Source organism: Gigantopelta aegis, chromosome 9 (genome assembly GCF_016097555.1).
Source record: "Gigantopelta aegis isolate Gae_Host chromosome 9, Gae_host_genome, whole genome shotgun sequence".
Classification (NCBI taxonomy): domain Eukaryota; kingdom Metazoa; phylum Mollusca; class Gastropoda; order Neomphalida; family Peltospiridae; genus Gigantopelta; species Gigantopelta aegis.
The window spans coordinates 64,953,267-64,978,853 of NC_054707.1; the positions used below are offsets into that span (position 1 = coordinate 64,953,267).

A 25,587-nucleotide genomic window follows, 5' to 3' on the forward strand; every position below is an offset into this window, starting at 1 on the left:
TTTTTTTTTCTACTGAGGTAGATTTCATATGGTAACGAATGATAATGTTAATGTCTTCATTGTTTTCTACTGTTGTAGATTACATGCGGTAATGAATGATAATGTTAATGTCTTCCTAGTTTTCTACTGTTGTAGATTTCATGTGGTAATGAATGATAATGTTAATGTCTTCATTGTTTTCTACTGTTGTAGATTACATGCGGTAATGAATGATAATGTGAATGTCTTCCTTGTTTTCTACTTTTGTAGATTTCATGTGGTAATGAATGATAATGTTAATGTCTTCCTTGTTTTCTACTTTTGTAGATTTCATGTGGTAATGAATGATAATGTTATTGTCTTCCTTGTTTTCTACTGTTGTAGATTACATGCGGTAATGAATGATAATGTTAATGTCTTCCTAGTTTTCTACTGTTGTAGATTTCATGTGGTAATGAATGATAATGTTAATGTCTTCATTGTTTTCTACTGTTGTAGATTACATGCGGTAATGAATGATAATGTTAATGTCTTCCTTGTTTTCTACTGTTGTAGATTACATGCGGTAATGAATGATAATGTTAATGTCTTCCTTGTTTTCTACTTTTGTAGATTACATGCGGTAATGAATGATAATGTTAATGTCTTCATTGTTTTCTACTGTTGTAGATTACATGCGGTAATGAATGATAATGTTAATGTCTTCATTGTTTTCTACTGTTGTAGATTACATGCGGTAATGAATGATAATGTTAATGTCTTCCTAGTTTTCTACTGTTGTAGATTTCATGTGGTAATGAATGATAATGTTAATGTCTTCATTGTTTTCTACTGTTGTAGATTACATGCGGTAATGAATGATAATGTTAATGTCTTCCTAGTTTTCTACTGTTGTAGATTGCATGTGGTAATGAATGATAATGTTAATGTCTTCATTGTTTTCTACTGTTGTAGATTACATGCGGTAATGAATGATAATGTTAATGTCTTCCTAGTTTTCTACTGTTGTAGATTTCATGTGGTAATGAATGATAATGTTAATGTCTTCATTGTTTTCTACTGTTGTAGATTACATGCGGTAATGAATGATAATGTTAATGTCTTCCTTGTTTTCTACTTTTGTAGATTTCATGTGGTAATGAATGATAATGTTAATGTCTTCATTGTTTTCTACTGTTGTAGATTACATGCGGTAATGAATGATAATGTTAATGTCTTCCTAGTTTTCTACTGTTGTAGATTTCATGTGGTAATGAATGATAATGTTAATGTCTTCATTGTTTTCTACTGTTGTAGATTACATGCGGTAATGAATGATAATGTTAATGTCTTCCTTGTTTTCTACTTTTGTAGATTTCATGTGGTAATGAATGATAATGTTAATGTCTTCCTTGTTTTCTACTTTTGTAGATTTCATGTGGTAATGAATGATAATGTTAATGTCTTCCTTGTTTTCTACTGTTGTAGATTACATGCGGTAATGAATGATAATGTTAATGTCTTCCTAGTTTTCTACTGTTGTAGATTTCATGTGGTAATGAATGATAATGTTAATGTCTTCATTGTTTTCTATTGTTGTAGATTACATGCGGTAATGAATGATAATGTTAATGTCTTCCTTGTTTTCTACTGTTGTAGATTACATGCGGTAATGAATGATAATGTTAATGTCTTCCTTGTTTTCTACGTTTGTAGATTTCATGTGGTAATGAATGATAATGTTAATGTCTTCATTGTTTTCTACTGTTGTAGATTACATGCGGTAATGAATGATAATGTTAATGTCTTCCTAGTTTTCTACTGTTGTAGATTTCATGTGGTAATGAATGATAATGTTAATGTCTTCATTGTTTTCTACTGTTGTAGATTACATGCGGTAATGAATGATAATGTTAATGTCTTCCTAGTTTTCTATTGTTGTAGATTTCATGTGGTAATGAATGATAATGTTAATGTCTTCATTGTTTTCTACTGTTGTAGATTACATGCGGTAATGAATGATAATGTTAATGTCTTCCTTGTTTTCTACTGTTGTAGATTACATGCGGTAATGAATGATAATGTTAATGTCTTCCTTGTTTTCTACTGTTGTAGATTACATGCGGTAATGAATGATAATGTTAATGTCTTACTTGTTTTCTACTGTTGTAGATTTCATGTGGTAATGAATGATAACGTTAATGTCTTCCTTGTTTTCTACTGTTGTAGATTTCATGTGGTAATTGTCGGAACTATTAATATCTCTCTTAATATGTGGTAATGGACATAATTGTTTAATATTGTCATGGTTTTCCAAGTATGATGGTGAATATAAATAAGTTTTGCTGGTGGAAATGGTGTTATATATATACATATATTCTTTGTATTGCACACTTTGTAGATTTCGTGCTACATAACGACTGGGTTCTGGTACTTCGAGCTACTCGTAACATTAACCAATCAGCGTACGACACGTGGATCACCCCTGGGCATTACGATGACTACCCAGCACTACGTCACGACGTTCCCATCGGTTGTTTGTCGGTGAACGGGTCACACTACTGTGACAGACACTTCAAAAGTAAACTCATCAACATCTGGAATTCGGCTAATATCGCAGAGGTATCAGTACATACATTCTAGTTTTGGTGTTGTTGGGGGTTGGGGTGGGGTTGGTGCAGTAGATCTTTCCTGACAAAAAGAAAATGAAATAAAACAAATGAGATCATTATATAGTCAGTTTCCTTTTGCATATAGAAAACAGCTGGTTACTTAAGATAAAGGTTTTATCATGCAAAAGGTTAGAATTATATTTGCGAATGCCGAGAGGGTCTGCCGAGCGGCATTCACCACTCGGCCTATGGATGATAAATGTGATATTTTAATATAGTATCCGGTTATTTTATGTATCCTGCAATCCTAAATAATACATTCCGTTACTGATCATAGCTAGTGTAACAGTGGATCCGCCCCCGAAAGCTATATGTTTGGTCAGTGACAGAAAGTATAGAAATTTATCTAGACATCATATCTTGCCTATATATAGTGATTGCAGCATACATGTTTTTAATATTCCTTCAACTCCAGACTTCATGGTATAAATACCACAAGTTAGATCTGTTTACAGCGTGTCAATGCTAGGCCATTCAGTTATTCATCAGGTTTATGGCATTTAAAAATGTTTTATTTAACGGCGCTCTCAACACATTTTATTTACGGTTATATGGCGTCGGACATATGGTTAAGGACCACACAGATATCGAGAGAGAAAACCCGCTGTCGCCAATTCATGGGCTACTCTTTTTTATTAGAATCAAGGGATCTTTTATATGCACAATCCCACAGACATGATAGTACATACCACGACCTTCGTTACACCAGTTGTGAAGCACTGGCTGGAACAAAAAATATGATGACATATAAATGATAATTTCATGGCTTTATGTTTACAGGCGAAACTGGTGCTGTACGAAAACGGCGTTACCATGAAAACTATAACGTTCAACGCTACAGGGTCGTCACCGACGACGTGGTTTGACCCATATAGAATGACGTCATCATCGTGGACTGACATTTTGTCAAACACTTTCAACTACTTTTCTCAGCTTGGGTAAGATTTGTTCTTTGCGTCTTTTAACAGCTGCCCCGTCGGTGGCTGATTGGGCTATGTCTCGTTCTAGCCAGTGCTGCACGACTGGTATATCAAACCCCGTGGTATGTGCTATCCTGCTTGTGGGATGGTGCATATAAAAGATCCTTTGCTACTAATGGAAAAATGTAGCGGATTTCCTCTCTAAGACTATATGTCAAAATTACAAAATGTTTGACATACAATAGCCGATGATTAATAAATCAATGTGCCGTTATACAAAACAAACTTTACTTGAAGAACTGTTGCATTTTTCGCAGTTTTGATATTTGTTATATTATTTACGGAAGTTATTCTATCTAACCTATTTATAATTATATCAGGTAATTCATAAAAAAAAAAAACATCACACTTTTGTAAGATGAAACCCCAAAACGTATCCAACTTTGACAGTTTGCATAAAACTACCCTAGTATGTTGTCTATTGATAACAAACGTCTCACTTTGAGGCATTACTTATTTTTAAAATGGTGCATATATGGCCAATGCATAGTCGAATAGATATTTGGCAAAATGGTCACTGACGCGTGAATTTCTTTCTTTTTTAATGAAGAAATGCGCTTCCTTACTTCAAGAGTTATTTTTCAATTACAGTTCGAGTTTCTTATTAGTGTTAGTTTGCCTTGAAATTGTCCGCTTGAACGAAACGTTGGAAACCTTCACCGAGAATGAGTCCTATTTTGAATAATGCATACGGTCAGAGGATTTAAAATGGAAATTTTAAAAGAACGCATAATCTTTCTGAAGTAGGGGGGTAAATTGTATCCTGGAAAAAGACTTCAGGCGGTGACAAAGGAAAATAGTGGGCCAATCGACCGCAATTGTTCAGTACGTGCAGTAAATATTAAGCGTTAAAGTCCAGACCAAAATTATAACCTACAATGTTTTTGCTTACTACATAATTATGATTAATTAAAATCGCTGAAATGGAGACTTTAAACTTGCTTTAATACTCTGCAATATACAGATAACTGGTATAATAACGATTAAAAGGATTCCTTTTATAGATGAAAAGTTGCAAAAGTAACACTTAGAAAATTGAAACAGACGATATAAAACTGATTGCATTATTGCAACTGTCATGTGTAATGATATCATGTGCAGTATAGTCTGCTCCAAATGGTTTGTGTGTGGATCTATCTTGTCAGTATGATAAGTTTTCATCTACAAAATAATTGATTATTATACCTGCTCAAGTTTGACGTCATTTCCATTCAAAAAGACACATCGTCACGTATTCTTACGTCATTCGAATATCGCGTAATGGTAGACTGACATTACAGATCCGTGTACAGTTTACATTACTATTACTATAATCAGCATACTACCACAATGTGTATGTACTCCTAGTATTTAGCGTATATAATTTAATTAATCTTACCGGCCTCGGTGGCGTCGTAGTTAGGCCATCGGTCTACAGGCATGGAATTTTCAGTCCAGATACCGAATCCAAACCTTGAGTGAGTCCTCCGCAAGGCTCAATGGGTAGGTGTAAATCACTTGCACCGACCAGTGATCCATAACTGGTTCAACAAAGGTCATGCCTGTGGGAAGCGCAAATAAAAGATCCCTTGCTGCCTGTCGTAAAAGAGTAGTCTATGTAGCGTCAGCGAGATTCCTCTAAAAACAGTGTCAGAATGACCATATGTTTGACGTCCAATAGCCGATGATAAGATCAAAACATCAATGTGCTCTAATGGCGTCGTTCATGTGAGGCGATGAATCAGGTCATCCCAACCCTGGCATCGTCAAAATGAGCTGGGGACAATAAAATATTTTAAAAAAAATTTCATGACAGACAGCTTTGACGTGACACCTAATAGATTCAAATTGGCAGGACGAAAATGTACTTTGCAAACATGTGTAACGTGTTAACACTGGGTATGAGTTTAGTGGGGAGAAAGACCTGGACCACAGGGGTTATCCTTTTCAGGGTATATCGCCTCCAGGCAGGAAAAGGTGCATACAAATGCACGTGTCTACTACTAATAAAATGATACAGCCACTAACGCTATGTAAAAACATATTGTGTAAATAACTGTGATCTGTGGTCCTACCTCTTTACAATTAAAGTACTATTTAAGGTTCATAGGCCATTTAACGGAATTAACCCTACACATGCTATAAATAATAAACTATTTGACACATTAATCAAACCCATATTATTATTATACGGATGTGAAATTTTTGGGGCTGAACAAGTAACAAAATTCAATCATACCATAAATCAGTATTATGATCTAATAGACAGTGAACCATACGAAAAACTACACAATAAATTTTGTAAATCTTAACTTAAGGGTAAACAAACACTTCAAATTGTGCTTGCGAAAATTAGTTAGAAAGATGCCCTCTTATATTTGATATTAATAATACCATTTTAAAATACAAAATTCGCCTAATTGAAGATACAAACACACTCCTATCAATGTAGCAATTTGTTGTTGGCTTTTTGTTTTGTTACGTAAATTTCATTGTTCCCAGAAATACTTGGCAGTGTCAGGGTTGAGGAGCTCTGAGCTCACGTACTTTACAAATATGTTAAATATATTTCATATATATACAGAATATTTACATGTACAGAATGTTCATGTTTAAAACATATACTGCATTCAAAAACTCTCTCATGCACTCACCTACTCACCCCCCCCCCCCCCAAAACAAAAAAACAAACAACAAAAAACCCCACACAAAACAACAATATTCATGTACATCAGTTTTCATACTTGTCAGTAATTAGTTTTAATTATTTCTGGGAGCAAGAAAGGGGGAAAAAGAAATATCAGAAGAAACAGAAATGAATAACTGCACAACAAATTTTCTTTTTTAATGTTTGTTTCTAAGCCAGTATCTTAAACTACTGTGACGGGACATGCTCTTATTTTTTTTTCGCCTGTGGCGATGTTAATGGTTTTAGAGGGCTGTGTGCAGCGTGGTTACGTAATACCACCGCGCGACTGTGGTCGAGCTGTTCCCAATATGCACTTAAGACCAGGTGGCCCTTGTTACGTAATACCTCCGCGCGACCGTACCCTCTAATACACACCCAGACCAGGTGTGGAGGCCATGTGGCCAGTAGTTACGTAATACCTCCGCGAGTTCTGTTTTACGACCTTTTTTCCTAGCGGTTGGCGACAGCTAGTCTGACCATCTAAGAAAAAAATGTCGTCTTAGTCGCTGTGTAAAATTCACATGGTAGGGGGAATACCGCGATGTGCCTCCAGGCGATATTTGGGTTTTGTAATAAATAGATAGGATTTTAGAGATATCGGGGAGAAACATTGGAAGTATCCAGGGGAAACGGACGTCGTCCACTGAACGATCTATATAAGTTCAGTCCGGACGTGGTTAATATATTTTTCTGCTCTGTTGTATAACCTTGATGTGATTGATGTGACTTTAAATATTTTAATACTGTATTATACCAATATTATTTAGACAGTGTTTCCGGTAACTGACGAAGTAAATTGTAGGCTTCACTGTTTTAAAAATATAAAGCTTAGCCGGTCATCCTAGAGGACCTAGGTAAACTGTATGTTATTGTCTTTATTGTGATAAGGTACCAGTATTAATTCGGTATTTCAAGGCTACTGAATGAGTAGTTAAGGGTTAATTAGAAATTAACCAAGTAGGAATAGAGTTGTAATTCCTGTATTAATTAAGTTCCCCTGGAAGCGTTTCTCAATTATCACACGTGTGTGTGTTGTATCACAGTGAAGTGATTAGAATATTGTGTAAACTAGACACCTAGAGATTAACTAATTAAGTGATTAGTTCCGGGTTGTTATTATTATTGTTGTTGTAAGTAATTAACTGCGGCAAATATATTTGTCAGCTTAAGGTTAATACAGATTCCAAAGTGTATTGTGTTTTGTTGTGTTTTCTAGTGAACTAAACGTGCTATATTATACATATATTTATATAAGATCTATCTCTGATCATACCTAGAGCCGAGCCACTCGGGTATACACTACCCGATACAGAGAGATCTAATAGATATACAGTTAGGAGAGATATTTGGATAATCGTGTTTTATTCCGTTACGGGTATTATAGGGTCCCCGTGACAACTACATTTGAAAAAGTTCATAAAAAATTGTCAATAAATAAATTATACCATTTCTTCCAGTGTTTTTCAAAATATTCGTATTCACAGTTTTTAAGCAGAATACACCTTTGAATTTCTAAAAAGATTTAATTGTCCGTTGTAGTAATCGTAAGTTCAACTTTTGTCTTTGCATGTTCGTAGAATAAATATATTTTATATTAATAATCATCCAATTTACTACACTACAATGCACCAATTTAATACATGCAGCAAACTATCCAACCTGGGACACCTATATTCAAAGGCTGGTAGAGCAACAAGATGTCCTTTTTTCCAAGTTCTTTAACACACATTGTACATATGATATCCTAAAAGATAAACACTCTACATCATTCAAAAACTATCCTACAAACAAAATATACAATTCTCCGAAACTAGAAACATACAAATTATTATAAAACTTTGATAATAGTCTGCATTATCAAAACTACGTATATTTGCACATAATCTGGAAATAGAAAAAAAGACGTTCGAAAAATGTTGCTAGAAAATTTAGACTTTGCAAATTATGTGGTAAAGAAATAGTGCGAAATCCATTTTATAGGGAAATGTTCCACACTGGAAAGTACACATAATAAACGTTCCTCACACAAAGAAGTAGAACATGAACATTTCAAATCATTGAGTGATTATGATTAAGTGAAATTCATTCTTGAATGTAATCCCAACACCACGCTGCGTGTATCAACATCCATACACGAATTAATAGTACAACGATTTTAAAAACCTGCAGACGCCTTGCCCGAGTCAAACGAGTTGATTGAGTATTTTTTATAGCTGTTTAGTAGATCATTATCTTACTGTGTGCGTCTTGTGTGTCTGTGTGTCTGCGTGTTTTTAATTGTTATAACTAGTTCATATGTTTGCTTTTTCTTTTTTAATGGGAATCTGTCCCCATAACGAGTGTAAACATACAATGGTTGCAATAAACATTATATTGCATTGTATTTTGTGTGAGTTCACTTTGAATATATAAAATTTGTAAATGTACAAACAATGTGTAAGTGTTTTTATTTTCATCAATAAACGTGTATTGCCTACTAGCGTTGTTTCCTGTCTTACAATTAATGCAACTATAGATTTGTTTTACAGACCTGGAACACGTTCCACGAAGTGCTCTTAGCCATTAGATCACCGTAAGTTCATAACTAGCCTATGCAGTTAAGGTGACCTCGGCAGTCAAATCGCTGCGTGTAATGGACACCTGGACATACACAAAAATTAATGTCTAATTAACCGCAGTGAAAATTACTGCTGCCAAACACCCGAATCTGGGAACAAAGGTCCAAAGTGTCGTTCAGTGCAGCCCTTTGTTATAGTCTCATTCGCTCATTTCACCAATGGAACAGTCAACTCATTATGCCAAAGAGACTGTTCTTGTATTTTGACTTGAACTTAAGTAAGTAAGGTCGACAACAGCAGGCTCTCGGATTCACGGAAACGATCGTTTCCGGTAGCGTTTCTGAAGCCTGTCGAGTCTGTTGCCATTATATAGCGACTAACTAGTTAACGACGTCGGACATCGGCTTTATCCTGTGAAGGTAAGAATGGGAAAGTCCGCCTGAACAGGATAAAGCAGATATCCGACGTCACTAACTAGTGATTAGCTTTATCCTGCAGACCATAAACATTAATGGTAAAAGCTATTACTTCTGTTATTTCAACCACATTGTACGATGACCTGAAGTGAAATGAGCGATTTTTCAATGTAGTTATCCGTGTAACATCGCATGAGTGACGTCAAAAGACATACCCTGCTACTATACGGATATGACTTTGCTTTATCCGTCATTATATTATGTAAATAAAACCTGTAGTTGTAGGATAAGACATGTTTGTAACTAAAGCCCAACACAAACTAAAGGTGGGTCTGGGTTTGACAAGTGTGCCAAAAACACTTGTCTGATGTACTTTGACGTCTGGTGGGTCTGTATCTGTTACGTGACCGTCGATGGGCCCATTTGACTATTTCTATTTTCAGCCAGTGCACCACGACTGGTATAATAAAGGTCGTGGTATGCGCTGTCCTGTCTGTGAGAAACTGCATGTAAAAGATCCCTTTTCTGAATTAAGAACAAATGTAGCGGGTTTCCTCTGATGACTACGAGTCAGAATTACCAAATGTTTGACATCCAATAGCCGATGATTAATTAATCAATGTACCCTAGTGGTGCCGTTAAACAATATCAATCATGAATGGTTCCAAAAATTAACATTTAAGTCCCACGGAATTACATATACCCCTACACTATACGCTGCAATTACAGAATTTGCATAAAACATTAACACATACCATACAAAAAAGAGATACACTAAACTTATTAAATATATTTTTCATGTTATTATATTTTAAATTAATTAAAATATTGAAATAAAATAATTAATATATTTGCGTACATAGTTGTGTGCGCGCACATACGCACTGGGATTGCACTAGAACAAATTTTGGTTTGGCCAATATTTTCAGATATGTAGAATATTTCTTTGAAAATTATTAAAATTTAATTAATTTAATAAAACCTTTGTAGCCAGACTAAATGTTGTAGCCACCTGGTATATAAAAATTAGCAGTTGGCTAATTTAGCAATGGACAAGGTGATTCCTGCATACATACATACATACATACATACATACATACACATATGCAAACATACATACATACATGATTGTAAACATTGTAATCATGCTGTCAGGTACATAAGTGCATCTAAGAAAGCGTTATCAAACTAATAAGGGTATTCACAGTGTGGGTGAAAGACAATGTTTAAGGCAGCAGTAATTTGATAGTCATTATTAGCATTGTTGGCGATTTTAGCTGAAATTCAACAGTGTCTTGTTAAGTCCACTTTTAGGTGAGCTGATGACAATGTGGATAAATGTCATAGAACATCTAATTCACAACAAATGAGTGCATATCACATACTGTATGTCCTACATACACTTGCTAGAGGATTTAATACTTGGCCTTCTGTGTGCTTTTCATGCAGGGAATTGAGATATGCACCGCAATGCAATAAGACCTATTATCTCATTGTGTTTTGCCTATGATAAGATCAACTATATCAGGTACCTAGCCCCAACGTTGCTCTGAAGACGAATTTTCCAAAGATAAATCCTGCCAAATATGAAGCTTGAAAGATGGGCTATTTTGGGTGGATCCCTGTGAACGAGACTACTGAGGTCACAAAACACCACATATCCAGACTCCTGGAGGCAAAGCCGGAAAGTAGGAGTTATAAAACAATATTATTAAAGGGACATTCCTGAGTTTGCTGCAATGTTTAAGATGTTATCGACTAACGGAGACTTTTTAACGATTGTAATTACAAATCATATATATTTTTCTGCATAAAATATTAGTGGCTGTATATTAAACGTGTTTCTGGTCGTTCTAATATTTGTACTAGGTTAAATTTCATTTCCTAAAAATCATGTTTTCGTACGTACGAAATGATTTGAAGACAAACTCCAGTTTGGGCTTCTGACAAATATTGAGAGGACCAGAAACACATTGAATATACAGACACTGATATTCTAAACAAGAAAATATATTTAATATGTAAGTTTAATCGTAGAAATATTTTTTAAGTCGGAAACATCTTACAATGCAGCAAACTCAGGAATGTCCCTTTAAAGGGACATTCCTGAGTTTGCTGGAATGTTTAAGATTTTTTAACGATTGTAATTACATATCACATATATTTTTCTGCATAAAATATTAGTGACTGTATATTAAACGTGTTTCTGGTCGTTCTAATAGTTGTACTAGGTTAAATTTCATTTCATTTCCTAAAAAATATTGTTTTCGTACGTACGAAATTATTTGAAGACAAACTCCAGTTTGGGCTTCTTACAAGTATTGAGAGGACCAGAAACACATTGAATATACATACACTGATATTTTAAACAAGAAAATATATTTAATATGTAAGTTTAATCGTAGAAATATTTTATTAGTCGGAAACATTTTCCAATGCAGCAAACTCGGGAATGTCCCTTTAACGGCTGAGACCAGCAGTACTTTCCTAGGTCAATTAAAAAGTAACAAATCAAAATTGCATCATACTTACTGACCAAGAATGAAACAAAGTCCGGAAGCAGTTGTTTTGGTCATCAAAGGATAGGTCCAATCACAAAAATGTAGGAACTCATTAACATTTTTACTGCAAAGGTAGCTCCCATAGATATCGCCACCTTTAGATTCATAAAAGCCTTTAAGTGTGAGAGACTAGAAAAAGACCCAACAGCAAACCAATTCCAAAACCTGACATGATGTAGAGGTTTAGTAACATATACAAGAAAGAAGTAAAAGCAAGAGGGAGAGTGATCACTATAAAAACAGATTGGTCTTTGGTTGCATTCTAGTGGTGACACGAGGACACAAGCTCCAAATACAGGTATTTTATCTCAATCCCTTGGACCATTACCGTGAGCTCCAGATTTATTACTGGTACTTAGAAAGACTAACAAAGCCAGTTTAGCCATTAATTTGCCGGTACAGGTAAGGCAAGTGCCTTGAAATGGCTGGCCAGTTTCAAGAAAACCCAGGACATTTCTTTTAGTTGAGTCAGGAATGGAGCCCACACCACCCTCACTCACCCACCCCCGCGAGAATTAAAAACTCCAAAGGAAAGGCATTCACATGTCTCTTCTGTGTCCTTAGTGCATCAGACACTAAGGTCAGTGATCTCGGATACAACCTATTTTATATTTCAGACGTCGATGTGAAAACAGTGAGGGGCGTGTCTACAGCCAGAAATGAATGTGCCAAGCCCAGTTGGCAGAGGGTGGACGATTGAAAAGGAAGAAGGAGCTGAGGCTATTCTGAATCTACTGCCTTGAAACTGTCCAAAGGCATGTGCACTACCAAATTCCGTGCATGCGTGAGTGTGTGTGTGTGTGTGTGTGTGTGTGTGTGTGTGTGTGTGTGTGTGTGTGTGTGTATGTGTGTGTGTGTGTGTGTAACAGACTTCTAGTAAAGTACACTGATATGTAAAGTTTGTTTTATTTAAAGACGCCACTAGAGCAAATTCATTTTTTATCTTATCATCGGCTATTGGACACATGGTCATTCTGACACTGTTTTATTTTAGAGGAAACCCGCTGTCGCCACATAGGCTACTCTTTTACGACAGGCAGCAAAGGATCTTTTATTTGCGCTTCCCACAGGCAGGATAGCACAAATCATGGCCTTTGTTGAATCAATTATGGATCACTGGTCGGTGCAAGTGGTTTACACCTATCCATTGAGCCTTGCGGGGCACTCACTCAGGGTTTGGAGTCGGTATCTGGATTAAAAATCCCATGCCTCGACTGAGATCCGAACCCAGTACCTACCAGCCTGTAGACTGATGGTCTAATCACGACGCCATTGAGACCGGTACACACTGATATGTACAGACTACTAGACTATGGAGAAAATACAAATGAGGATGAGGAAAATGAATATGATTATCATATTTCTCCTGAACACTTTACATTGCTTGCAATTCATTCATCTATACTTATTTTCGTGTTTCTGTTCAATTAAGGTTCATGCACACTGTCCTGGGCAGCTATCTGGGCTGTTGGTATAAGTCAGTGTTAGTGGCTAGTGAGAGATAGATCAATGCAGTGGCCTCACACATTTCCACTGTGTCGTCAGACTCATTCTCGGTTGATGCTGGATTTGAACCCAGTACCCACCAGCCACAAGTCCGATAACTTAACCACTACACTGCAGATGCTGGTTTACAATAATTACAAGTTACTATGCACGTTATATGATGTCAGGAGAGTATTCGTCAACAGCAATAGGGAAATGAAATACAATTTCTAAAAATAATCAAAAAGAAATATTTTTTGGTTTGAGAGGAGGGGAACATTTTCTGTTTTAGTGATTTTAATATATAAATTACACAAAATATTTTCAATTATTTGCAAAGTAGCACTGGGTTGCAATAGGTTGTTTTACCTTGTGTTGGTCGTATTTGTAAACTGACTATTTTAGGGTAGGGTCAGGAAAAGGATGATAATACTCAAACGCTACCACTATTCCAATAATATCATCTATTATCCAATCCTAGATATGCATACCTTGCAAAAGATTACTATGAGCCTTATTCCCTAAAATGTGGCTATTGGTACAACCTGGGGGGACGAACGCTCATAGTGATATTTGGCAAGGTCTACATGAAACATATCGTATACCCTCAGGATAATTCGGAATGTTTTCAAATTATTTTTAAATCACTGGCAGGATTCTGCAAGTAAGGTTTGATTGGTGGGCATGAGCTCCAACTGGCTGCTGTTAGATCCACATGTAATAGTGGAGCTAATTTTAATTAGATTGTCTACATCCCTAGTGATGGACATTTGATGATAGCATTGCAGGACTCCCAGCTTTCTGTGTGTAACTACCTCCATGCGCACGAAAAGTACATTTTTATGAAATTGCGAAAGGGGTGACTACACTGAAACCATTATAAAATTATTTTCAAGCCAGATATGAACACAAAAATGGTGGAGTACAGAGTTGATGGATGATATAAATCAGCCATGTAAACAAAATGGGAAAAACCTTTGATATTTAGGGTCTCGGACCACAGTTATTCGTTGACCTTACAAAAGTATTATTGCGCCATTTTAATTTCTAACAGAAATGTCAACTGAAGTTTAAGATCATAACCTTAAATATTCTCTCTCAAGGCTTTTATTGTACCAGCATCTCATTTTGACGTCCAGTGATTATTTATGTCCTATAAATAAAGTTTTCTTGCAGCTTTCTCGATATAGTTGACCGTTTTAATAACCCCACCCCAATTCTATAGCAGCAGTAATTCAACAAAATTGTTAGTGTGCTTTCTACATATAACTATTATGAAATATTTATTGTGATTCACGTTACATTACAAATTTGAGGGTTAGGGAAGGATGCTGATGGACCGTACATTTCATATATAACAAACCTCTAGGATTAGGGTATCACATAACACTTTTGTTTTCAGTTCCACAAAACTGCCCGATTCAGCATCAATATTTACTACTTAAATCGGGCAATTATGATGGTATCACCTACATTGACTTTAAGCATAACACTATTGATATATATCACCAGCTTGGCAGGATGATTTGAACCGTGCGATTGTGAAGCAACTTCAAGTCAATCCTTTGAGAGCGGCAGTCTTTCAATTGGCAGTGCAGGAAAGATGATGTGGTCTCGTTTATATTTTTCACAGCTCTTTACACTTATAGAATATTTATTTTAACGTAAATAATCTGTTGACACCCAATAAGTAACGTGATAAATGTGTGTGTGTGTGTGTGTGTCTTATGTAAAAAAAAAGAAATGAGTATACATTATTATAATGAGATATTTTGTAAAGCCTTTTCATTTCATTTTTTTAAAAAACAAACATCTTACTTGATGCTAGTATTGTGCGGTTCATCATTAAATTATACAAAAGTAGATTATAGCGGAGTAAAGAAGAGTGTTCATAACAGAACAAAGTAAAGTACAGCAGGGTACAGTGAAATACAGGTGGGCAAGGTATGGTACAGTACATAGTTGCACCCGACACACTTGAGTAAATAGGTTACAATTATTTGTTAACCTAATTCATTTCGTTGCGTGATGGATAAATCTAAACAACATGAGTCTTCCCAAAGTCAGTGCATTATCCTTAAATGAAGAAAAGGGTATTTTATCCAGTCCTAAAAACTATGAATCATGACTTACTTTGCTAGAAGCAAGATATGACGAACGTAAGAACATGTTTTAATCGTAATGCCTGTCAGTGCTAAAGTGAGGAATCATGTCCCAACTATTGACATAGCAAGATATATGCACGAACTATGCATACTATGCATACTATGCATACTATGCACAAATGACCAATCTTCCAGATAGGCACCCTGATGTACATGAAGCCTTCATGAAAGGCAGCTTTTCTGTTCAGATCTCCAGCAGCAATCCGTTTGGTCGCATTCCTGTTGATCAAACCACAGAGGTTACAGTAAATAAGGATACCAGGGGGTATAACACGATTCAGTCTGAGGTCTGGAGCTGTGAAAAAATACTATATTACAGCAGAACATCAGAGTGCATTTCTGGAACAGTTGTGAGATAAGGTGCACGAGAAGGACAAAGACATTCATCATAAGGAGCTGCAAAGGCCAGGAGTTCAGAAGGATGAGGAATCTGTTTCAGCTGTAGTAAGTCTCATACAAAGTTGGGTAAATCCATTTGCTCAGAACAAAGATCTCGTTAGCATCTCTACAGCGAAGGCATCTCCAAAAGAAATAACCTCAGACTTGATGAATGCTTATGAGAGTGGAGAACAATGCTATGCAGCATATAAGGCTGAGCGTCTAGAGCCAACCCCCCCCCCCCCCCAAAAAAAGAAGAAATTTCATGACACAATCAACATGAGAAAGCTGAAAACTTTCAGTAATCTATGCAAGAAAAAGGAAGTGAAGGCCAGTGGCAGAGCAGTTATTTTGAAAGCAGATAGATCACTGTTTGGGTGGATCATTGTGATGGCACAACGGCAGAATCTTCAGATGATGGATATCCTGTCGCATCCTTTAGGACCTGTGCCATGAACTTTATCAACACCAGAAGGGATATTGAGAAAAACAAACAAAGCTGCTTTAGCTATTTGCTTGCAAAACAATGTGACACTAGCACAGAGTGTACCAGAAAATGCTGTAACAGTTATGGATGGGATGAATGGGATGGGAGGTTCAAAATCGATATTCTCTATGGCATTAAAAGATGGAATGAATTGTCCTTTAAAAACAGTGAAAGATCATTAAGAGGAGAAGAGTCTGGACAAAAACTACCAAGTATCACAGCGTCACAGATTGTAAGACAATGGAGAACGTTCCTGAGTCAGATAAATAACAAAACTAATCTGATCACATTCCTGGTCAATGCATGGGAAAAGGAAGAATATGCCAGTAGGGTAAAAGGAAAGGTTTTGTTTGCAACAGTTGATAACAAGTGTTACAAAATAACATCCCAGAGTTGTGAGGTGTGTGATCCCCAATGCTTGCAAGAGGAAGCCGATGGTCGCATGCTGTGACATACAGCTCATGCTGCAGGTGAGGGATATCAAACTGTTGTTGTGAACTCAGGAGACATAGATGTCTTCATCTTATGTTTGGCTTGCCATAAGAACATTGGAATATCATTGTTCCAAAAATGTGGTCTAAAACACGTTCAAGGATTCTTGACATTGGAAATATAGTAACCACTCTTGGCAAGGATGACTGTAGAGCTCTTATTGGAATGCATGCTTACACTGGGTGCGATACAGTCAGTGCATTTGCAGGTAAAGGAAAAGCAAGTGCTTTGAAAATACTAACCAGCAACAAAGAAGTGCAGGACACATTCATGGAGTTGGGCCAGAATGGGATATATCGCCAGAAATCATGGACAAGATTGGGGCATTCACTTGTCTTCTTTATGCTACAAAATCCTCTGTAGTAAAAGTCAATGATCTCAGATACCATCTGTTCTGTGCAAAGAAAGGGAAGATAGAGAGTCATCAATTGCCACTGTGCAGGGACTGTTTGGTGAACCATGCACAACATGCTAACTACCTGGTTGCAATATGGAGAAGATGTTTGGAACAAGACCCCAAGATACCAAGCCCTGTTGGTAGAGGTTGGACAATTGAAAACGAAGGGTCTGAGCAGCTTCTTGTAGACTGGATAAATGGTCAACCAGCACCTCAAGCTGTGTTAGATCTGTTAGCTTGCAACTCTTCCAAGATGTGTAAACTTCCCAAATGCGTTTGTTTAACAAATGGACTTCGGTGCACTGATATGTGCAGATTCCAAGACTGTGACAACCAGATTGTGATGGAAGTGTAGCAGAGGATGAGGTAGAAGATGACTATGATTACTGATTAAGTTGCTTGAACTCGATATGTACATAGATCTGCCAGATATACAATGCAACTTTAAAATGGTGAACATCATTTTGTAATATAAACACCATAAATTTGGATTCTTTCGTGTCAGTATTTTCCTTTAACTGAATGTTGAACAAAAGTATGATTTCAAACGCAATACACATAATATCTTTTGTTTTGTTTTTTGGTCATGGGATGTTTTTTATTTGTTTATCTTTATTATTATTATTTTATTTTATTTGTTCTTGTGGGCTTTTTAATGTAGGTGATAAGTCTCCAGATCATTTAAATAACTGTGTTGTCTTTGTTATCAAACAAAGGTAAAATTTATCAAATTTAATTTTATTTTAATACTTTTATATAACAAAATAAATTTTAATAAAATACCAATATATAGTTTCAAAAACAAATACTACAGGTATGAAATAAATACTACCTATGAATTAAATGGACATCGTGAGGCAAAAAGAACTGAAACTATTGTGAACATAAAACAGTAAAATGACCCATCTTGGGGTGTGGCAGTCCTTTCAATCAGCCTGGAAAGTGGCTATCTTACTGACATGGCACTTGACAATAACTTCTGAGAGCATACAGTCACACATTTGTTAAATTATCATTTGAATTCGTGCAGAGGTGTGAGCTTGAATGTGTTGATGATTTGTTGTCGTTTATATTTTTAAATGTAAAAGAAGTGTTGCGTGAGACCCTAATTCTAGAGATATGGTAATAGTATTGCCATGTTTTAAACGTACAGTATATCAGCATCCTTCCCTCAAATTTGTAATGTAACGTGAATCACAATAAATATTTCATAATAGTTATATGTAGAAAGAACACTAATAATTCTGTTGAGTTACTGCTGCTGTAGAACTGGGGTGGGGTTATTAAAACGGTAAACTATATCGAGAAAGCTGCAAGAAAACTTTATTTAAAGGACATAAATAATCACTGGATGTCACATGAGATTCTGGTATAATAAAAGCCTTGAGAGAGAATATTTAGGAGACACCCATATTGATGTTTTTGATTTGCGGGTGTTATTGTCTATTTTATCCCGCAAATGTCATTTTTGACCGAAGGCGTTAGTCTTGATGCAATAAGCCGATAACAACAAGTGAGTGTGGGCGGGAGGCCGTGGAATCGAGTCGTCGGCTCAGTCTTGCAGTGGAACTAGTCTGGCTGGATGACGCGCGGTTCGTCTCAACGAAGGAACCACCAGGCCTCAGATTTCAGTCATCTTGCTACTTAGATGACAAAATCCGGAAGAAGTCTACTGTTTGACTGTGATTATTTCATGGCAGACATCTTTGAAGTGGCACCTATTAGATTGAAGTTAGAAGAGAAGAACATATAGTCTGCAAACGTTAACTTGTTAACATTGAAGACTTGTCAATATAGCACCTTTTGTACTCTGGCCAGGTTTAGCTGGTGTGCTTGTTTAAACCTGTGATGTTTTGCATTTACCATAGTTTGACACCCAATAGCCAAAGGTTTTTTCGTGCTGAGGTGTTTTTATACATCTATTCTATTATATTCAATTTGTTGAAACCAGTGCCCCAGGAGAAAGAGCTGGACAACAGATGTTGTCTTTTTCAGGGATATTGTCTCCAGACAGGCAAAAGTACATACAAATATATCCACGGGTCTACTAATATTAATAAAATGCAATAGCCACCAACGCTATATATAAACATGTAGTGTAAATAATTGTGGTCTGTGGTCCTACACATTTTCAATTAAGTGGGTTCGCTTTGAATATTTAAACTATATAAATATACAAACAATGTGTAATTGTTTTTATTTTCATGAATAAACGTTTATTGCCTATTAGCTTTGTTTCCTGTCTTACAATTAATACAACTATAGTTTTTACATCCACAAATATTAATGCCTAATTAACCATAGTTAAAAGTACTACTGTTCGATATGCAGATAGTCTCTAAACTAAACCTCAGTCTGGGAACCAAAAGCCCAAATTGTATTTCAGTGCAGACTTTTGCTATTGTCTCATTTGCTCTTATCAACTAAACTGGTCTTATATCTGGGTCTGTAACTGTCATGAGTTGTGAATATGTGAATGTATGTATATACGTATGTATGTATATATATCAATAGGTCGTGTGTGTGTGTGGGATTGTGTGTGTGTCAAAGGTCGTGTGTATGTGGGATTTTGTCCGTGAGAAAGTGCATATAAACTACCCCTTGCTATTAATAGAAACATATAGCGTGTTTCCTCTCTAAGACTCCCTAGAGCGCTCGTCTGAGGTCCTTGTGTCGTTGAATCGAATCACCTCAGTTGATCCCTTTCTCTGATTGAGTCTTTTTCCAGTCCGAACCTGGACCCAATTTTACAAAACATCGTAAGCCTAGTTTTGCACGTAAACGTAAATTTACGACTAAACCACAATTATTATTATTATTATTATTATTATTATTATTATTATTATTATTATAGTATAACAAATATAGTTTCAAAATACACATATTTCATTTTATTTTGTCCTTAAAATGCTCCCTTTTCTGTAATGATGTAAGTTTCTTCATGCAATAGATGCCAAACACATATAAATGTATGACCGGTAAACGTAACTTACGAAGTTTTGTGAGGTAGGCTCCATTTTGCCATGATTAGCATGTAGAAAGACATGGTATGTACTGTCTTGTCGAAAAGTCCATATACAGGACTCCTTGCTATTAATGAAAACATGTAGCGGGTTTCGTCTCTAAGACTCTTATATCAGAGTTACCAAATGTTTGACATCCAATAACCGATGATAATATAATCAATGTGCTCTAGTGGTTTCGTTTTAGAAAAATATGTCACTTGGGATTAAATGTCAATAAGTTGAATTGAATGAAGTACCAGAGTTAATTTTCCGATATTGTGGATGAAGGTTCCGATTATACAGTCAATGTTTGCTGTTATTATTTAATTGTTCCCTTATTTCGTTCCACCGGTATAATTATAAATCAGTCACTACAGTCATGTTTGAGAAGTACATTTAGCTGCATTGTGTCTGGTTCAGTTTTTTGATGAGTTTGCACACATTTCCGTGATTGCAATCATCATAAGTGTTGATAAGATTAATATTGCTGTGCGGATTCCTGGATCTAAAGAAAATGTATTTCAGGAACGTTTTGTATGTAATCATTCTAAATTCTTCACTGACAATATAATACTATTACTTTTAAAATGCAAACTTACATTACTTCTGTAATCAACGAAGTAATTATTCTAACCTTTTCGCTGTCATGGTCGATCATTTTTGGTTTAAGTGGAAGATTTAAGAAAACAAAAACATAAATGAAATGTAAAATGAAATGTATGGAATCAGCGTGGTGGGCGTTCAGGATATAGACCATCAGAACAATGGTAACATGATTTCCATAGAGAACGCTCGTTATGCAAGTAGTCACTACAACTACAATGGCAGCCAAATGAAGAGGATTTGTATCAACCAATTTTTCTCGCTAATGTGTTACATTGTGTCTAGTTGGGTACATCGAGTTCGTACGCGTTGTCATAGTCATAATCACTATGTATATTTACAAGATTAATATTAAGGCGACGCCACACAATAAGAGTGCCTCGTACGAGAATAGCCGATTGACAAGACAAACATTACGATTTCATCAGTCGCTATACAATCGGTTATTATCGTGGCCAATCCCGTACGAGTAACTCGTATCGTGTGGTGTCGCATTTACTGTGAAAACGGGTGGGTTTGGTCAACATATTATATTCACTCTTTTTAACCATGACAACAAAATAATACATTTTAAAGCGAAGTAAGGGCTGTTTCTTTAAAGACTTTCTATCACGTTTCAATCGACGGATGTTAGATGTTGTAGTTTGTTTGTTTGTTTTTTTGTTTTGTTTTGTTTTTTTGTTTCTTTGTTGGTTTTTAATAGGGAGTGTAACATTAGTGTAGTATAGTTCGATGGCGTTGAAAAACAAAACCTCTCAAAGAAAAGTAAAATTAAATAGAAGGCGGACACCCGCTTGACATAAACGTTTTTGTAAATCATCCAACCTTAACATAAGGTTTAGTGGAATTTTTCTGGGGGGATGGGTTTTGGGAGGTTTTTTTAATTATTATTTTGTTTAATGTGCTATCCTTTCTGTTGGATGATGCATATAAAAGATCCCTTGCTACTAATTAAATATATGGCTGATTTCCTCTAAGACTACATGTCAAAATTACCAAATGTTTTACATCCAATAGCCGATGATTAATAAATCAATGTGCTCTAGTGGTGTTGTTATAATAAAAAAATAGTATTGTGGCTAGTTTTGTTTCTAAAAGTATATTTAGAAACACCACACAAAGGAACAACGAGAGGTGCCATATAAAATAAAGCAATAAATTCAACATATACCATGGTTAATTTAGTTGTAATAAAAGAAAACACAAAACGGATTAGCAATTATTAATACCTAAACCTCTACATTTTCAGACAACCTAGACAATGACACAAAAACAAAGATTAGCGGGGAATGGAGCAGTGGCCATCTTTATTTGTGTCTTCATGCTGGATATGTCTTTCCTTTCTGCCCGTGAAACTGCCTTTTTCAGCAGACTTCCGGGATATCACGTGACCAGTTCAGCCATGCGCACAGTAGCATGTCCGGTAAACAAATGCTCGTTGTCATTCTGTGCAGACAGTCGGTGTCTGGCCGTCAGTTTCCACAGAGGTAATCAGATATGTCAACTCCACGACAAACTGATCCACTCGCCGGAAGTGACGTATGAAAGATCGCCATACTGGGAATACCTCCAGCTAAAGACAGGTAAGATAAAATATAATGTTGTTGCTGGTTATTTCCAGGTCAATTCAGATTAACATTTCCTAAGTTAGTAAATGGAGTTTATTTTATTATTATTTTAATTTTTAAAAACAAACAACAACAAAATGTCCATGTTTATCTCTAATTAAGGTTCATGAAAACAGTCCTGGTCACATCTGTTATGAGAGTGATCAGTGGTTATTTGTTTTCAGTGATGTAGATTCCATGAGGTAATTGATATTTCTATTAATACCATCTATAATTGTATATTTCTGGTGCTAATTGTGAGAAATATTCGTGTCTCACGTGTTAGTTAATGTATTCGATGTTCATATTTTCTTCGTTTTCCTCTGTTGTATATTTATCGTGGTAATGGTTGTACATTAAAGCTGCAGTGTCTGGACTATTTGTATTATTTAAGCATTTAAAATAAATGATCCAGTTCTGTTTGGTACATAAAAGGCCCACCACATCGCTATAGTTTCGCAATGCTCGCTTATCTACATTATCTAGGTCAACTGCAAACCCAATGGCCAGCTTGGTTTTTTTTTCAATTAGCGGGATGCCAGTAGAACTGGGAATTTACGCGATTTGCGCAGGCGCTGAACTTCTCACGTGATTTTGAACAAATTTAACTGTCTTGATTAAATCACATCAAGGTTATACAACAGAGCAGAAATATATAGTTACCAAGTCCGGTCTGAACTAATATAGTTCGTTCAGTTGGACAACGTCCGTTCCCCTGGATACTTCCAATGTTTCTCCCCGATATATCTAAAATCCTAGCTATTTATTATAAAACTCCCAGACTGGTCCAGAGACAGTACGCGGGACCGAATCTTATGTTGTGTTATTTCCACAAGCGAGCCCAACTCCCAGAGACGGTTTATTTCCTTAGATGGCCAGACAGACCGTCGCCAGGTCGCTAGAGGTACCATGGTCGCGCGGAATTATTACGTAACCACTCTGCACATGGCCTCCACACCTCGTCTGGGTGTGTATTAGGACGCAGGACTACCACCGTCGCGCGGGGGTATTACGTAACCAAGCTGCACACGGCCCTCTAAAACAATTAACATCGCCACAGGCGAAAAGATAAGAGCATGTTCCGTCACACATACATACATACATACATACATACATACATCAATACGTTGACTAACAGAGACTTTTTAACGATTGTAATTACATATCAAATATATTTTTCTGCACAATATATTAGTGGCTGTATATTAAACGTGTTTCTGATCGTTCTAATATTTGTACTAGGTTAAATTTCATTTTATTTCCTAAAATATATTTTTTCGTACGTACGAAATTATTTGAAGACAAAATCCAGTTTGGGCTTCTTACAAATATTAAGACGACCAGAAACACATTAAATATACAGACAATGATATTCTAAACAAGAAAATATATTTAATATGTAAATTTGATCGTAGAAATATTTTATTAGTGGGAAACATCTTACAGTGGAGCAAACTCAGGAATGTCCCTTTAAAATATATACATGATCAATGTGTTATACAAACTAAATTTTGAAAGTTCTACTAACACTTTATAAAATATTAATTCTTAAATAGGAAGGTACGATTATCGATAGTACGTTGTCAAGATCAAAACCGGTTTTAACAAAAGAATAGTACGTATCCTCAACCGAACGTTCTTTGAACAGCGCAAGAATTTTCTTTTCATTTTTTGAGACGAACCCTACAATTTCAAATCCGCAAACGCACCTGTTAACTGAAATTGACAACAGGCTGTTGTTTGTGGTTTGCCGAACAATGGCCGCACAGGCGACGAATCGAGCGTATACTTTTGACGTCCACCGTTCGTAGCGAACACACACGAATTTTTTAAACGTGCAGTTTAACTTGTATTTCATATTTGTGCATGATATTATTATATGGTAACCAGACACTGTAACTTTAAAAAAAAAAAAACTTCTTGTTGTCCACTGTTGTAAAATGGTCATATGATGATAAATAAAAGTATGTTTCTTTTTTTCAACTTGTATATTTGTTGTCCCTGGGGTGACAAATACAAATATGTTTTCTTAATTTCCACTTATATATTTCTTGTGGTAATGGTGGTAAATATAAATATTATTTTCACTTGTATATTTCTGGTGGTAATGATGGTAAAAAATACATGTTTCTTATTTTCCATGATGTTTATTATAAACATGTTTCTTGTTTTGCATTCTTTGTAGAGTATGTGCTGTATAGGGACTGGATTTTGGTATTCCGAGCTACTAGTCGCATTAATCAATCAGCGTATGACACGTGGACCACCCCTGGACATTACGACGACTACCCAGCACTACGTCACGACGTCCCTGTTGGTTGTTTGTCGGTGAACGGGTCACACTCCTGTGACAGACACTTCAAAAGTAAACTCATCGACATCTGGAACTCCTCTAATATCGCACAGGTACCAATACATACACTTTCTCATTTCGGTCTTGTTGATGACACAGTTGCCAATTCACACACAATATCATTGTTGTTGTTGTAGCTCTGCAAATATCGCAAAGATACCAGTACATATACATTCTTGTTTCGCCGTTGTTGTTGTTGATGATGTACTGGTATGTATATATATATATATATATATATATATATATATATACACACACACACACACACACACACACACACACACACACACACACAATTCCTGGTTTAGCCCATGTTGTTGTTACATAAATATTAGTGTTGTTCTTGACATATGGCATAATGGGACTAGGCATATATCGCACATGTGCCAATTAGTACACATTACTGTTGTTGTTGTTGTTGTGTAGGTATGATTGTTTTTAATTAGGGTGTGTATATGAAGCGATAGATCCATACGGACAATAAGATAGACGAGTTTTACTTGTCAATTATATGTCATTCGGTTATTCACGACCGTTAGGGTAATACATTTTTAAGCTGTTATGTCACGGCTTTGTTTATAGGTGAGACTGGTACTGTACGAAAACGGAGTTGCCATGGAAAATATAACGTTCATAGCTGCCGGGATGTCGTCGACGACGTGGTTTACATCATCTAGAATGACATCATCATCATGGAGTGATATGTCAAACAACAATTTCAACTACTTTTCTCAAGGTGGCTTTAGGTAAGATGTCTGTCTAGAACTGCGGGTTAATGGTTAGTGGTTAGTAAGTGAGAAGT

General features: G+C 36.0%; 1 protein-coding gene across 1 annotated transcript; it reads left to right on the forward strand.

The window, feature by feature from the left end:
- The first annotated feature begins 21,789 nt into the window (after window positions 1-21,789).
- On the forward strand, window positions 21,790-25,535 carry LOC121380429. The gene is made up of 3 exons (XM_041509243.1): window positions 21,790-22,408; window positions 24,618-24,838; window positions 25,368-25,535. The coding sequence occupies exons 1-3, from the start codon at window positions 22,087-22,089 to the stop codon at window positions 25,533-25,535; spliced, it is 711 nt and encodes a 236-aa protein (XP_041365177.1). The 5' UTR covers window positions 21,790-22,086.
- The last annotated feature ends 52 nt before the right edge of the window (window positions 25,536-25,587 follow it).

Coding starts and splice junctions, on each gene's coding strand:
- LOC121380429 (XM_041509243.1), top strand. CDS start 22,087: ATGACACAAAAACAAAGATTAGCGGGGAATGGAGCAGTGGCCATCTTT. Junction 22,409..24,617: donor ATACCTCCAGCTAAAGACAG/GTAAGATAAAAT, acceptor CATTCTTTGTAG/AGTATGTGCTGTATAGGGAC. Junction 24,839..25,367: donor ACTCCTCTAATATCGCACAG/GTACCAATACAT, acceptor CTTTGTTTATAG/GTGAGACTGGTACTGTACGA.